This window comes from Eschscholzia californica, unplaced genomic scaffold (genome assembly GCF_041429995.1).
Source record: "Eschscholzia californica isolate CP2 unplaced genomic scaffold, dmEscCali1.0.p SCAF_1, whole genome shotgun sequence".
In the NCBI taxonomy this organism is placed as follows: Eukaryota; Viridiplantae; Streptophyta; class Magnoliopsida; order Ranunculales; family Papaveraceae; genus Eschscholzia; species Eschscholzia californica.
The window spans coordinates 62,325,746-62,342,779 of record NW_028238198.1 but is presented as its reverse complement, the minus strand read 5'-3'; the positions used below and the strand labels follow the sequence as shown (position 1 = coordinate 62,342,779).

The 17,034-nt window shown below is 37.3% G+C and overlaps 1 protein-coding gene and 2 long non-coding RNA genes across 3 annotated transcripts; 2 read left to right on the top strand and 1 right to left on the bottom strand.

Moving 5' to 3' along the window:
- Window positions 1-1,745: 1,745 nt before the first annotated feature.
- Window positions 1,746-2,720, top strand: LOC147568068 (uncharacterized). The gene is made up of 3 exons (XR_015238067.1): window positions 1,746-1,807; window positions 1,888-2,025; window positions 2,215-2,720. It is a non-coding gene; the product is annotated as an uncharacterized LOC147568068 (long non-coding RNA).
- Window positions 2,721-3,823: 1,103 nt separating this feature from the next.
- Window positions 3,824-5,434, top strand: LOC147568067 (uncharacterized). Its single transcript, XR_015230951.1, has 4 exons — window positions 3,824-4,313; window positions 4,407-4,578; window positions 4,669-5,015; window positions 5,091-5,434. It is a non-coding gene; the product is annotated as an uncharacterized LOC147568067 (long non-coding RNA).
- Window positions 5,435-6,806: 1,372 nt separating this feature from the next.
- Window positions 6,807-11,275, bottom strand: LOC147568066 (uncharacterized). Its single transcript, XM_086658945.1, has 9 exons — window positions 11,258-11,275; window positions 9,722-9,774; window positions 9,061-9,141; window positions 8,848-8,892; window positions 8,607-8,687; window positions 8,269-8,488; window positions 7,636-8,090; window positions 7,417-7,527; window positions 6,807-7,344 (listed from the first exon to the last, which is right to left on the bottom strand). The coding sequence occupies exons 1-9, from the start codon at window positions 11,273-11,275 to the stop codon at window positions 6,807-6,809; spliced, it is 1,602 nt and encodes a 533-aa protein (XP_086515071.1).
- Window positions 11,276-17,034: the final 5,759 nt, after the last annotated feature.

Sequence of the window (17,034 nt, the reverse complement as noted above, 5' to 3'; positions counted from 1 at the left end):
GGAATAAGATGAAGGTACAAAAGTCCACACTCTTTTTAGTTCCATGTACATGATCCAGTGCTCTAAAAACTTTTTAGTTCCCATGCACAAATCCTTTCGTTTTACTATTTGACAAAAGCTTTGAAGTGTTTTACGGTTACGAACCTAACTCTTTTTAATTTCATGTACATGATCCAGTGCTCTAGAAACTTTTTAGTTCCCATGCACAAAGTATTTCGTTTTACTATTTGACAAAGCTTTGAAGTATTTTACGGTTACGAACCTAACTCTTTTTAGTTTCATGTACATGATCCAGAGCTCTAGAAACTTTTTAGTTCCCATGCACAAAGTATTTCGTTTTACTGTTTGACAAAGCTTTGGTCTAGATCACTGTCAGTTTTATAATGTCCGTTTTATAGTTTACTGTAAATTGATAGTTTACTGTCAGTTTTATAATTTACTGTAAATTGATTTGTTCCAAAACACACAAAACATACCTTACTGTACACTAGACATTACATAATGCACTGTCAGTTTTATAGCTTACTGTAAATTGATTTGTTCCAAAACACACAAAGCATACCATACTGTACACTAGACATTACATAATGCACTGTCAGTTTTATAGTTTACTGTAAATTGATATGTTCCAAAACACACAAAGCATACCATACTGTACACTAGACATTAAATAATGCACTGTCAGTTTTATAGTTTACTATAAATTGATTTGTTCCAAAACACACAAAGCATACCATATGGTGTACTAGACATTACATAATGCACTGTCAGTTTTATAGTTTACTGTAAATTGATTTGTTCCAATACACATATGGCTTACCATCCTGTTCACTGTACATTACATAATGCACTGTCAGTGATATAATTGACGGTAAATAAATTAGTTCCAACACACAGCATACCATACTGTACAGAATGAATTACATAACATACTGTCAGTTTTTGAATTTACAGTAAACTTATTTGTTCCCGCAGGAAGCGGAACAAAAAATAGTGAATAATACCAAGGGAAAGAGGAAAGCAACCCAAGAACCACAGGGTCCTCTACGAAAAAAGAAGGCAAAATCAAAAGCTCAAGGAGAAGCAAGTCAACAATTATCTAATGAGTTGAAAACAGACCCGACGATCTGTATAGCAAATTGTCAAAGGCTTACAAGTGGTCCCTACGTAAAATTTGGGACCAAATGAAGACATGATATTTTAAGTTGAGTGATAGACAGAAGGAGTTGTTGGATGGGACTCCTTTCAAATACTTATTGAGAGCATTCAACGAGAACAAGCTGGAGATGGCAAACCCGATTCCTCCGAACAAAGCTATTTTCGAATTACTCAGCCTCTACAATACCAAGACAGAAAGATTTACAATAGCAGGAAAAGAGCTTCAGGTGACACCAGAGGATGTGACCCTCATCCTGGGCTTGCCAATGGAGGGGGAAATTGAAGATGTGATACCCAAGACCAAGGTATTAAGGCAACCGCAGATTGACTTTTGTGTCAAATATTTCGGAGAAGTACCGGGTTATGTGACATGTCACAAGGTATCCGATGCTCTAACCAAGGTTGTAGACGATGAAGATGTGGATGATATGGATATTGTCAGGCTGGTAATCTTATCACTATCTGCTAATCTACTGTTTGCTTCGAGTACTGGTTACTCCATTCCCCCAATCTTCCTGAACTGCTTGGAATCAATGAAAAGCATAAAAAAGTATCGTGGGCAAGAGCAGTGCACACATACATGATGGACAGGATCAGTTGGCACCCACACGATCCAATCAAAGCTTCTGGATGCCTAATTGTCCTTCCAGTAAGTACGATTTTTTTCACCACAGTTGGTATATTCAGTGACATTTTATTGGTTATATAATTGATTTTATTTCTGAATAGATCTGGTTCTGCGAGCATACTCTATGCTACGATAGAATAAGCAAGGTTAAGGATGAAGTGCCTCGATTGGTGAGATGGTCTTTGCAAGAAATCGATAAGACATTCGACGACAAACTTCAGAATCTTATAGAGGACCAGGTAAAATTCTGCATCTAATAGTTGAAACATATAAACTGTAGTAACAAATTTACAGTCTGTGTTTTCATGTATCAACAAGTTCTGTAATGTACTGTCAGTGTGGTAATTAACCGTCAATTGTCTAATTTCTTGTCAGTTTTCTAATTTACAGTCAGTTATGTAACTTTCTGATATATGGAAATCTTGCAGGTATATGAAAGAAGAATCTGGCAAGAAAATGATATTGAAAGTAGAATTTTCTCGGAAGGAGAAAATCCAAAGAGCTTAACCAATTTGCTGAAAAGAATAGAGAACCAAGAAAGAGAAATCTCCCTTTTGAGACAAGAGCTGGTCAAAGCATGCGCGGAAAGAGACTCAGCTGTAAAAGCTTATTCCAATGTGCTGCAATCAAAAGATAGAATGGAAACAGCAACATATGAAGGGGGTTCAAGTCAAGACCAGCTAGAACCTGAGGGGAAGTAACTGCGCAAGCAGCAAGGGAGGAAGAACAAGAAGAAAATGTAAGTCAGAGTGATGGGAGGGAAGAGCAGGATAAAGGACAGGAAGATATAGAAGAGGAGAAGGAACAAGAAAGAAGTGCAACTGATAGTGGTGAAACTGATAAAGAAGAATAGGGTAAGGATAAAAGTGAGACAGAAAAGGATGAGGAGAGGAATAAAAAAGGAAGTGAAACTGAAAGTGAGAGTAGAGAAGAAGAAGAAGAAGAAGAAGAGATAGAGAAAAATGAGGGGAACCAGGAAGGTAAAAGTGATAGTGAAAGTGAAAGTAGTGAAGAAGAAGAGGAGAAAAGTGAGACAAAGCAGGCAAGGCAAAGTAAAAGTGACAGTGAGAGTAGTGAAGAAGAAGAGACGGGTCCAAAGGTGGAGAAAAATGAGGTTAATAAGGCAGGAAAAAGTCAGATAAGTGAGAGTGAGACTGACAGTGAGAGTAGTGAAGAAGAACAGATGGAGATAAATGAGGGTAAGAAGGCAAGCAAAATTGTTAAGGAAAGTGAAATAAAAGAAAAAAATGGAGAAGAAAGTAGTGAAAGTGATGAAGACAAAACTGAAAGTGAAGAAGAAACTGTGAAAGACGGTCAAGCAGAGGAAAGTGACAGTGAAACAGATGATCATGATGAATCGGCCGAGTCAGAGGATGATGCAAAGAAACAAAAGCATGCCGGCAAAGGAAAAGGCAATCTCTAATCTCGATTACAGTCAAACTCATTTCAATCAAAGTTAAATAGTACTAAAAAGTAGTTAAGGATAGGAGGTTTTATGACATGTTTAGTGTTAGTGGTTATCGTATTAAAATGGTTTGAACAACGGTACTTTGTGACATATTAGGTGGTTTCCTTTTAGTCAAGGTTTTTATGAACGTATGTTTACTTTTACAGAACTTTAATTCATGTTATTCTGCATATCGTTTAACAACATGTTACTAAACGGGTACTGGGATTGAGTTAACTGATCGAGAATTTTACCCTGCATCCTCAGTTGTTTCCTTACCAGTAAATTTGAAAAAGTCAATGACATATATTAATTCCCGATTACATAAAAACAGATAAATACAAAGAGAAGGACGGAAAGGATGAGAGAGATGAGCTTTGGGGCAAGGATGTTAATTTATCGAGCGACGATGACTCTTGGCTTCAGAGGATTCATAAAAGAGAGGAAACACTAAAACTACAACATAAAGTTCACTTGTTAAAAGGTAAGATTCGCATATTTTTGATTCAAATACATGAAATTTATGTTATTATAGTGATTATAAATTATTTAACAAACCTAATCTCTAACATTGTATTAAAAAAATGTAGCAAGTAAAGACAAGGGTAGTACAATCAGCCACAACCAACTAACTGAACCAAGCTTTGATCTGGGAATTGACTGCACACAAATAGTGGTTTGGACACCACCAGAAGAGGGGACGAGCAAACATAATACTTCAAAAATTTTGCAGACACCACCCAATTCTGATTTTGCAGATATAATCAAAATGGGCAAAGAGTCAGTCGAAGAAGTGCTAAAGAAAAATGTTTCCCCTCCAAAGAGAGTAGCAAGCAAAGGAGAATCAGAGTCAAAGGCTCTTCAGAATTCTCTTATAAGAAGGGTGAAGAAAAACCCGCATGTGTGGAAAGCGACATTCAAGGCAGATACGGGAAAAGAAATTGTGGCTGTGGAATCCATGAATTTGAACAAAGAAGACAAACAGAGCTTATGTGACTGGAAAATAGGAGGGCTTTGGCCTTATGTGCTTCAGAAAAAAAGACCTCTACTGCTAGAGTGCAGCAACAAAGGCTGGAAAAAGTAAGTTTCCTGTAAATATTTTAATTTAATACACATTTGGATGTGTCGCGTACATGATTGAATGTCTCGTAAATTATGACATGTACGGTACAGACTGGAGGTGTGGAAGAAAGATAATGAACACCGTCTAACTGGAAAAGAGTTAGATGATCTAATGATGTATAGAGAGTGCGACTCTTAAATCATCGATTGGTTTGCAGACCACCTTCACAGCAACCCAGTTAACAAAAGCAAAGAGATCATATTCTTGTCAGCCATCCTCTACGTAAGATTGCTTCGCACTTTTTTGTATTATGTTACTATCAAATATTTGTTAAAATGTATGATTGGTAATTTGCCGACGTTGTTCGACCAGAAACGCAACCCCGAGACAATAACTGCAAATTTACAGACCAGAATTAGGGAGTAGTTTATCAGAGGCCATACCTCAGCGTTGTGTGTTCCAATTAACACAACATACACCGATGATGCATACTATGGTTACCACTGGACGCTTCTGGTGTATAAGTTCCATGAAAATAATTGGACACACTATAATTCTCTCATCAATGATCGACAGCTGGCTCAAACGTGCAACAAGAATGCAAGGGAGTTTGCAATGCTCCTTGCAGGTGTGTTAAATGAATTGAACTACGGACGAAGACGACTGAAGAAAAAGATCCCATTTTTAAGGGAAGAAGAATGTCCACAGCAAGGGAAAGAGTAAGTTCCATTCTCTTCTTTACTTCTTCTAATGTCTACAACTTCGTATAATGAAAATTTGTTTTTATCCGGCAGACCGGACTGCGGTCTTTACGTGATGCTGCATCTGGAAAGAATTTTCATGGACAGTCAAGACTTGAACATGCCAAATAGTTGCACGCATCCCGAACATTTTAGCGACAGAGCTAGAAGAATGAGAACGGAGGTGACGTACAAAATTTTAAGGGAGTCACAAAAGGCTTGGAGTAAGATGATGAAAAAGGAGGGCTGATAATTGTGGAAATGATGTTAAATATGGTTCCAGGTTAATGTTATTAACTTCTGTTGTACTGAAAAATACTTCTGTTTTGTATTATGCCAGAGCGGAAAACTATGTTAAGGTTTTAAAATTCTACAATTTCGACCAAAGGTATTTTATTTACATAATGTACTGTCAGTTTTATACTTTACTGTCAATGTTTCTGTTCAAATACACATACAACATACCATACTGGACACAAGGCATTACATAATCTACTGCCAGTTATATTATGTACTGTCAGTTCTATAATGTACAGTCCGTTTTGTGGTAGACAATTTGTGAAGGGTAAAAACTTGTACAACTTCGACTAAATCATTATGTACAATTTCGACCAAAGGACACAATATGTGAAAGGTACTCAATGGTTAGTTACTATCAAATAACACAATTGGTAGTATTATACTATTTTTAGAGTGGGAGTTGTAAAATGTCTGGTTCACAACTTAATGTAGTGTAAATTTATTCGTTCCTATTTCTAAAGTTTGTATATTTTCTAAGTCGCCAAGTGATTTTCTCTTACTCCCGCCTTCTAACAATGGTGATGGATCTACTGTCAATGTTTCTGTTCAAATACACATACAACATACCATACTGGACACAAGGCATTACACAACGTACTGATTGTTGTATAATCTACCGCCAGTTTTATAATGTACTGTAAGTTTTGTAGTTGACAACAAAACTTTGTGAAGGGTAGAAACTTGTAAAACTTCGACTAAATCATTATGTACAATTGTGTTATTTGATAGTAAGTAACAATTGTGTACCTTTCACATATTATGTACAATCATTATCCATCACCATTGTTAGTAGAGTTATACTATTTTTAGAGTGGGAGTTGTAAAATGTCTGGTTCACATCTAAATGTAGGGTAAATTAATTTGTTCCTGTTTCTAAACTTTGTAGCCAAGTGATTTTTTCGTACTCTCGCCTTCTAACCATGGTGAAGGATTTACTGTCAATGTTTCTGTTTCAATAAACATACGTACTGACCGTTTTATAATGTACTGAAAGTTTTACAATGTTCTGTTCCGTAAACAAAACAGTTTACTATAAAGAAACACATGTACTGCAGATCATGAAATGTACTCTACATACAACAGTAGACAACAAAAAAGAAACTTACATTTTCAGAGGAAGTGCTAACAAAATACTGGACACTTGAAGAAGTGCTAAACAAAATCAGATACATAAGTGCTAACCCATCACTATATTGGTTCGTTACAGTATGCACGATTGTGGGTCGTCAGTTGATTACATCTGCCACACACCCTCTGTCTTTTGGAAAATACCCGACACTTTCAATTCGAGTGGTGCGAAGTCTACCAGGACGTCTCTTTGTGAGAGGAGGAAGAATCATCGTGTCTGGCTCATATGATTTAGGCTCATCAAACGTAGGTGCAGGCTTAACGGGATGACTGTACGTCTTACAATAGGCTTCGGTAGTGAAATTGGAATAAAAAAAATGAAGAGGCATCACCACCGTTCATTTATATACAAAGAATCGCATGCTCACATGGTATGCCTTCTACTTGCCACTTGCGACAAGTGCAGGTCCGTTGGGCCAAGTCAACCGAATGGGTGGGCATAGACAATACCTCGTACTGAGCTTCTCCGGACTGGACGCACGTCCAACTACAGGCCACTTTGTAACGCAGTTGCATTTCTTTATCTACCTTCGGGCATAAGAAGGTAGACCAACTAGATGACTTGACTCGCCTCTCATTCATCATATTTATGATCTTCATGCGCAGCATATCCAGCATGACTGTTATCGGCATAACTCTCTCGTCTCGGATCCATGAATTGAAGGACTCAGACAAGGAAGAGCAAATTAAACCGTACCTTTTCCCTGGAAAGAAGGCATCTGCCCAGTGAACAGGGTCGACTGAATTCAAAAAAGCTTCAGCTCCAGCCCCACCCATTACACAAATCTCCCCAGTGTATTTGCTAAAATCTGAGGTAGTAAGTGCATGAGCCGCTTTGAACATCAACGACTGGAAATAATCTGACTTCTTGGCACCATTTCTAACTCATAAATTCAAATTGTTCCGCAAGTGCCACACGCAATAGGAGTGGTTGGCCGATGGGAATACATACCGAACACCATTTAATATACCATTATGCCTATCAAACATAAAAGTAAGTGATTCACCAATATCTATACATTTCTTCAAATTCCCAAAAACCAGAGCCAGTTGTGATCGTTTTCTACATCAACAACAGCATAGGCAAGAATGAAAAAACCTGCGTACAACACAATGATTGAGTATAAACATTACTGTTTCTTGTAAATGTAAGCATGTCTCGGGAACTAACAAATGGTCAGATAACGATTTAGTCTTCTGACAATTATATAATGTACGAGGAACAGTTTCAAGGAAAATAATATAATTACCGTCGTTTCCATTCTTTGTAACTGCAGCAAGAATACATCCATTATACTTTGTTTTAGCAAACGTACCATCAATAAATATCAGAGGTCTACAATGCTTGTAACCTTCTATGCATGCTCCAAGAGCAATGAAAATTCTTACAAAACGATGCGACTCTTCATCAACTTCCAGATCGATATGACTGTTAGGATTAGATCTTGACAGAGCATCAACATACCAGGAGAGTTTTGTATAGAAATCAGCTTCATCACCAAATCCTATACAAATTGCCGCATTTCGAGCATGATATGAGTAGTAGTAACTTAGTTTAATACCATAATCTTTTTTGAAGGAACTAACAATGTCCTTCGTGCTCTTGGTAGGGTTCTCTCCAATGTCCTGCAATCAATAAACTAACAGCTTCAGTCGATAGTCGAGGTTTGCGTACACCAGTGATGAAGTCTTCACACGAGTGAACGGGGTTATAGGCTTTCAAGATAAACATAGATCCCGACTTAAGAGGAGAAACCGCGTGTATTTTCCACTTGCATTTTGTACTTTTGCAAACACAGGTTACACGATCGCGGTCATTCTGCACAAACACATAATTGTAACCGTGTTTGATTGAGTATCGACTAAGAGCCTGGCGAAATGCAATCACACCGCCAGGAAATTCTTGACCCTCATGGGTGAATACTTCAGGCCAACTCTCGGACCGGAGAGATTCTCTTCTGACAAGAGCAGTAGATCCATCACCATGGTTAGAAGGCGGGAGTAAGAAAAAATCACTTGGCGACCTACAAAAATATACAAAGTTTGAAACTAGGAACGGATTAATTTAACCCACATTTAATTGTGAACCAGACATTTTACAACTCCCACTCTAAAAAAGGTATAGTACACAAATTACTGTACCGATTCAACTCTTGTGGAATCATTGAAGTGTATGATCGAGACACAATTGACGAATTAGGAATAAAAAAACCACATTCCAACCTGCGTAAGTTAAAGAAATATATAGATATATAGGAATCGGGAACTGAAGAATGTACTGTAAACTATCCAACTACGAGGGAACGGCCTAACGGATAAGGAACGTAAAATTGTACAGTATAGTTGAACAATAAAATCGAACATATAAGGAATGAAAATGTACCGATTCGCAGTTAACGTGTTAGGATTAGAGATATGACGTTCCAACCTGCAAAAGTTAAAGAAACGAAAAGTATAGACATATTGCAAAACGGGAACTGAACAATGTAAGGTCAACTTGGCCACTGTAGGGAACCGGGAGAACAGATGCGAAACACACAAATGCATAGTTAATTTCAAAACGAATAACCGGACGATAGAAGGAATGAAAATGTACCGATTCATTGCTTCTGTACTCATTGAGGGTGATGATCTTAACAAATTTGAAGCATTCGAAGGGAAGAATTCAAGTTCAAACCTGAATAATTACAGGAATAAGGTAAAGAGGAGAAGGAACATGTACAGAAAACTGACCAAGTACAACAAACCTTATATAACTAAGTAGGAACTACAAAATGTACAACCAACTATAAAACAAAACGGGAACTATATACTGACTAGTAAATATACCGATTCATTAAGGGTGGTGATCTTGAAGTACTTGATGGGTGGGAACTGAAGAATTCACGTTCTGATTCACCAATGGACTCTTCATTTGACTGGCACGCCATTTCTTCTCTGTTCATTCTGCATAAGAGAAGGAATGAACCCGTGTTACAGTAGATCATTTGTTTTTGTTTAAGGAGTTTAAATGATTTGGAAGTATATCCATCATCTTTAAATGATTTCATTCAATGCAAGTAGATGAGTTTAAATGTTTTTGTTTTTGTTTAAGGAGTATTCATGGCAGAAACATGAAAGGGACAGTCAAGCAAAAAAAATATGTATGAGTTCTAGAGTCTAACTGTTTGTCTTTAAGGATCAGTCCAGCAAAAGAAACATTAAATTATAACATTCAAGGCTAGAAGATGAGTTTTAAGAACATTAAAATCACTAACCTGAGTTTTAAGAACATTAACTGTTTGTCTTTGAGAAGATGATGACCTTTTATCTATTAATAGAGGAGGTAGAAAAAGTTGAAAATGTTTTGGGCGGGATTTAAAATTTCAGACGAAAATTTGGGAGAAAATGGCGCCATTTACCTATCTTTCGTGAGAGTAAACAGAGGATAAAGAGAGAAAGTAGGAAACCAAGGAATGATTGGGGCGGGAATTTTGGGAAGGAAATCAGATTGGAGAGGGAAGGAAATAAAATTGGAGATATTTTCTCCTCATTTAATGCTAAGGATTAGACCATTCCGGCTCATTTAATGGAAAGGAATAACCCTTTGAAACAGGAATTGTCAGACAAATCTGACATTTTGGACCTTTCCCTCAATTCTGAAATGGCCTGGGGCGGAAGCTAATTTACCCCCCTTTTTTTGGTCCTCTCCCTCAAAAATCCTTTTCTTTTACAGTGGAATTGCAATCCTTTGTCAGCAAATAATGGGTTGCAAAATGTGAAAGTTCATGTTAGTTGGTAGAATAGAAGATACAAACTAAAATAAATAACACAATGGTTTAGGTGGTTCGGTCGGAGGATCACGACCTACATCCACGGAGAAAGCCAGGACGGCCACATACTTTATTATCCACAATTGTGGAGATTCGTTACAATGATTGATTAATAATCGAATGCTTAAACTCCTAGAACCCATCTCTTACTTATAGGGTTTAGGGTTTTCTAGTTTCTCCTAACTAAACTAGGAAATAATATAATCTCTACTCATATTACTATTAAATAGTTACAATAGATATCCTAAATATATCTTTAATATCTTTCATATCTTCCAATATCTTGGACTCATCTTGATCGTCGGATTTCTACATGTTGATTTGTCTCATCTTCATTTATCTTGGACGGCTGATATTTGATATCTTCGGATCTCGATTCATCTCGATCCTTATACTCTAACACAAAATGTTGTCTAAAAACAGTTGGTTGCAACCCATTGTCTGCAACTGAGGATTGCAAAATATAATATCTGCAATTGTGGGTTTCAAATTAGTGATCAACTTTTGGTTTATATTTTTTTGTAGTTCAATTGCATGGAATAAAAATTCAGACTTGATCTTCTTTGAAGACCATATCGAATCTTTGATTATGAACGAATTTGTTGATAGTCAAATTATAGATTAGTACCTACTAAAAAAAGTGGGACCTAACAAGTATACAACTGTTTTCAGCTCAACCATTTTGGTAAGTTCTTTCAAACAGTACTATTTTGTATTTAGTTTTGGATTAGTTATCTAATTAGATGAACATTAATCTATATGTAGGCAGTAACAAAATGTGAAGCTTTAGAAGGCAACATCTCTGAATTACTTACCAAAAAGCTTAAAGAAGCTTTTACAAAGAAGAGTAATTGGTTTCTATTCCCACCCCTAAGTCAGGCATACAAATCAAAACATTTGTGGGATCCAGTCATTAAAAAAGTCTCCAGGCGGCTTTTCTGTTGGGAAGGCTAGTTTTCTCTCTAGGGGAGGTAAACTAACCTTAGTGAAAGCAGTCATATCAGCCCTTTCGATTTACTTTCTCTCTTTATTCTCTGCCCCTGTTTCAATTTGTGATGCCATAGAGAAGAAATTAAAAGACTTTTTTTGGGATACCAACGAAGTTCATAAGAGGATGCACTGGGTGGTTTGGGATCTGATTTGTAAACCAACTCTTCAAGGTGGTCTGGGCATTAAGAGGCTGAATGAATGATGCTCTTATCTCGAAATGGTTGTGGAGATTTGGCTGAGAAAAGGATAACTTATGAAGGAAGATTATTGTGGAGAAATATGGGGAATCAGAGAATGGTTGGATAAGTAGGCAACCTAAAGGTAGTTATGAGGTCTCAGTTTGGAAAGGAATTTACAATAAATGATATCGATTCAAAGCTCTCACAAAGATTAAGATCGGTAATGGCAATAATATTAGCTTCTGGTCGGATATTTGGCTCAAAGACAAACCTCTCAAAGAACTCTACCCAGTGTTGTGATAGTCCCACATCGCTCACGAGAGTGTCCGAAACCTGGGCTATGGTGCACGCTCAAGCTTGGTAAGTGGCGAGGCCTTTTGGGGGGACTCGTGGAGTCTTCGCCAAGAACAAAACCCTCTACCCGTGTGTGGTGCAAAAGGGGGGGACAATATCGTTAACTTCCTGGAGGCTTGGGGCGTCACACGTGGTATCAGAGCCGAGGACGGCTCTTTGATGAGGGTGGGGGATTGTGATAGTCCCACATCTCTCACGAGAGTGTCCGGAGCTTGGGCTATAGGTGTACGCTCAAGCTTGGTAAGTGGCGAGGCCTTTTGGGGGGACTCGTGGAGTCTTCGCCAAGAACAAAACCCACTACCCGTGTGTGGTGCAAAATGGGGGGACAATATCGTTAACTGCCTGGAGGCTTGGGGCGTCACAAGTGCTATTCAGAATCTTCACTAAAAAGAAGGGCGATGTGTCAGATTTCTTCAACAGATCCTCTAGTTCTTGGAACCTGAAAGTGAGAAGATCTCTCCATGATTGGGAATTACAAGATGTTAATTACCTTTTGAATGATCTAAATCAAATTTCTCTTTCTGACCAGGATGACTGTAGGATTTGTTCTTTTTCCAATTTCACATACTTATCTGTTAGATCCGCGTATAGCCTTCTAAATCAGGAACCGAGAACCGCCCTCCTATCTTCTCTTCCATTTGGAAAAACTTAACTCCTTACAGAGTCAGCCTTTTCTAATGGGCAGCCTGCCTAAACAAGATTCCGACTATGGATCTTTTAAGGAAAAGAGGTCTCATTGCCCATAGCAGATGTCGTCTCTATGGCAAGGATGAAGAATCGGTGAATCAACTATTGTTCATTGGATGCTTGGTCTCTCATGGTATTTGGAATAGTTTCATCCAGAGTTTGGGAATCATATGGGTGTTACCAAACTCCATTTCGGAAGTGATTCTTGCTTGGATGGGATGAAAGGAAGTAAACACAAGAAGATTATCTTAGACATCAGGGCCGGCCCAAGTAGTTGGGGGGCCTAAAGCGAAAAAAATTTTGGGGCCCTATATAAAGTTGGGGAAATTTCATAGGAAATTGTTAAAGGCAATCTCGCTAAAGGCAGTCCCTAGTTTAGTTAAAGACAATGTGGGTTGAGGAGGCAATGCATATTGGCAAGTCGCCGACCAAAAATGCGTCAAGTTGTCAGTCGATAATTCTGACCCATGACCAAAATTTGAAGAAAAAAAAATTCTCTCTTTTCTTCCTTCTTCTGCTCCCTTCTTCTTCATTCTTCTTCTCTTCGTTTCTTTACCCTCTCTCACCTCTGTCTCCGTCGGAGAGTCCGCTGGTTGGAATTTTCTTTTTTAGAAGTTAAGGTCGGTGGTTGGAAATTTTCGACCGACGACCTTTGTCGGGAAAAAAGGGTATGACATTGTTTCTAATTAAATTTAGTCAACTTGTTTTGAGTAAGTTTTGAAGTCAAAATACATTGCCTTTAACAACTTTAAGCATTGCCTATAAGCACTGTTAGAAATATAGTCCAATATAGTCCCACATTGCTCAATTGCTTAAACTTTTCTCTTGTACTACTCCTTATAATGATCTTATGTAATAGCTATGAAGAATAATACAAATCAATACAATTTCTCTTTTCTTATGTGGTATAAGAGCTTCTAGGTTTGTTTCTTGGGTTAGTCGTTTATAGTCTTCCGCTAGCCGGCGGCGGTAGTCCCATTAATGGCTACCGTCCGCCGGACTTTTATCGGTTTTTAGTTCAAGTTTAGTGTTTTTTTTTCTTTCAAATAAGAGTAGTTCTCTTCTAGTGTTGAGATCTAATCATTCTTCAATACTTTTCTCAATAGTATTTGAAGATGATGAAGATTAACAAGAAGATGAAAGATCCAAAGAAGAGTGTTTTGTTGAAGAAATCACATGATATACTCTTCAATGATCTCAAGCATTTCAAATGTCAAGTCCTCCCCAACATCAATTCTATGTGTATCCATGGTCCATGAAGTTATATTTTGAGAGAAATTGGAAAGCTATTAGAGAGGGGGAAAAGAATTCATGGATTTCTTTGTTAGAATAGTTATATACCCCATATTTATCTTGAAACTATATCTATAGTTCTCCAAAATCTTGATTTACAATATGATGCACATGAAGTGTTTGATAAAATGTATCAAAGAAATCATGCTTATTCTCAAAGATGGTTTTCTTTTGATATTTTTGAAAACATGTTTGTGGGTTCCTTTATGGCAAAAGAGTTAATTCTCTTAAATTGATTTGCTTGTACTTCTTTTATCCAAGATGAGAACTCTCAAATGTTTGTTACTTTAGTAAGCTACTTGGTTCCATTATATTTTCTATAAGATCAAAAGAAGAGGAGACATGAGAAAGAGTATAAATGAAGAATAGAAGTGGGAAGGTCAAGATCGAATGATTGCTAGTGTTTATTTTCAACAACACATAAAATCAAGTAGATCAAAAACTTGAATTGGATTGATGATGTTGGAGTAATAATCATGTGTGGGGGCTATTAAAAACCAAGGTAGGAAGATCTCCAAATCCGGGCAATGGTTAGTAATTGTCAACCAGGCAATGGTTAATAATTGTCAACCGGACAATGGTTAGTAATTGTCAATACCTGGCAATGGTGCCAACTTTTCTTCATATGGAGAAACGCAAAATCAACAACATCAACATCAAAACCTGACAATGGTGCCAACTTTTCTTCAAGTGGAGAAAAGCAAAATCAACAACAATATCAACATCAACAAAACCTGGCAATGGTGCCAACTTTTCTTCAAGTGAAGAAAAGCAAAATCAACAACAAACAACAACATAGCAACCTCACAATGATGCCTCCATCAAGTCAAAATCTACAAATTTGTTTAACAAACTCATGAATTTTTCACTAGCAAAAGTCATTCGTTTGAGGGAGAATGTTAGAAATATAGTCCAATATAGTCCCACATTGTTCAATTGCTTAAACTTTTCTCTTGTACTACTCTTTATAATGATCTTATGTAATAACTATGAAGAATAATACAAATCAATACAATTTTTCTTTTCTTACGCTCAATTAAAAATTAATTTTTTTGACGTAACAAATAAATTAGGATGAAACAACATCATTAAAATCATAAACATGAACTATCTACTGAATAAGTAGATCTAATCTATAAATTGCCAATCCAATAAAAAAGTGTGTAGTTAAAATCTAATATAACAATTAAAAGAGGTCCAAAAAGAAAAGAATATAATATAGTAATTATTGTTTGTTAAGACTTAATTTAAAAAAAAAAACAAAATCAACACTTATCTTAGACATTATGATAGAAATTTGTCTTTTTAAGAGGAGATGACATTAAAACAGAATGAGTGATCAGAAAAAAAAAATCAAATATAATGAACTAAAAAAGTATAAAAGAAAATGAACAATCATGAAAACAAAGAAGAAAAACAGAGACCATTACCTCTCGATAAAGTTTAGAGAAAGAAAATTAGACAATTGAATTGGTAGAAGCCACTAGAGAGGAGAGAGAGAGAGAGAGAGAGAGAGAACAAAGAAAATGTTATAGAGGGAAACAAAAATTTACAGAGAAAAAGAAAACGAAAAAAAATAAATGTAAGGGTTAGACAAACTTATAGATCTCCTAAACTGGAAACTTGATTAGGTTTAGAGTATGTTCATAGTTTTTTACTGTGGGCCCCACGATTTAATGGTCATATTAATCACACCTGCTTCCAAGGTACGGTGGGAAGGGATTTTAGGGCCCATGTAAGTTAATGTGTATTTGTTCTTTTTTCAAGGCACCCTCCTTTAATTACTGTAAATTTTGGGGCCCTTCTACAAGGTGAGGCCCAAAGCAGCCGCCCCTGCTAGACATGATCCCTTTTGCTATAATTTGGGCTATATGGAACAGTAGACATGACACTATCTTCATCAACAAAATTCAATCCAAAGGGCACAACTTCTTCTCTACTAAAAGTCTCATTTACTGATCTTAAAAAGTGGGTTTTTGAGGAGAGAGAAGGAGCCGTCTGACGTCAGCCAAGACGACTCTTCTTCCCCCTCCTTTCTCCCAAAACTTAACCTAATAACAGCATACTGCCCACCACAACTGATGAATTCCTAGCCCTAATCTCACATGCAAAGACAATACACGCATACCCAGCAATCATAATAACCAACACCCAAAAAATTAAAGACAAATTCTCACTCATATTGAAGATAATCTCCAAAATATCAGAGGACACAGACGGCAGAAATCAAAGCAAATCTCACCTAGGAAACCAGCAAGCAGAGAGGGATCGACTAAGGACAGGGAAGTAACGCTAACTCTCTATCTTCTTTTTACATTTGTTAGTTATATTGTTTTTGTTTGAACATGTGTCGTAACTAAGCTTTAGATCGACTAGGCTGATCATTATAATCTCTTGAGCGTGCGCCGATTCTCGGGTTTTCTACCCCGTGGTGCGAAATCAATACTTTCAGGATCAGATTACAACAAGTGGAGTTGGTTGGGTGGTTGTTCAGATTGTTCTTCTCTCTAGCAGTGTAGTTTGACGGCAGATTACACAGTACGCCCTTTCCCTAGGTTAACCAATGGTAAACTTTAACCTAGGGTTAGTAGTACTGAGTCAACTCATCTCATTTTATAAGCTATCCTTGCTCATTCGACTTCCCCTTAAGTGGATCTTATCCTTGTTCTCCTGGTTTTTCATGTCGAATCTCCCATCTGATCTCTCTGTTGAAGCACTCAGTAATAATATGGCAGTTCAACTCAGTCTTTCCAACTATGGAAACCTCACCATCACGTACCCCAAGCCATCTGAGAGTAGAGACCTTCAGGAGATCACTTCTGGTTTTGTTGCAAGGTTATGTTGTTCTTACAGCTATGGAATAGGGTATATTAGGAAGCACTTATCAGCTCAATCCAGGTTCTTTAGAGAATGTGTCATCTCTCCTGCAGTCTACAGCCCAAACCACTTTCTAATCAAACCAAGGAATTTAACAGTGATGAATGAGATTAACCAAGGGAGGCCTTGGCTAGTTCGAGGGCTGTTAGTTGTGATGCAGGAAGTTGACTTCCCATATGAAGGAGAAGAGCCTGAACTGATGTTTGAGCCGATGTGGTGCAGTTTTTCGGGGTTACCTACAGATTTACAGAACAAGCATGATCTCGATATTATATTTTCGTGTATGGGCTATATTATTCAGATTCAGCCTAAGAATTTCAGTATGGTGCCCAACTCCCTGATACGGATTCAATTCATGTACGACGTTCGAACTCCTTT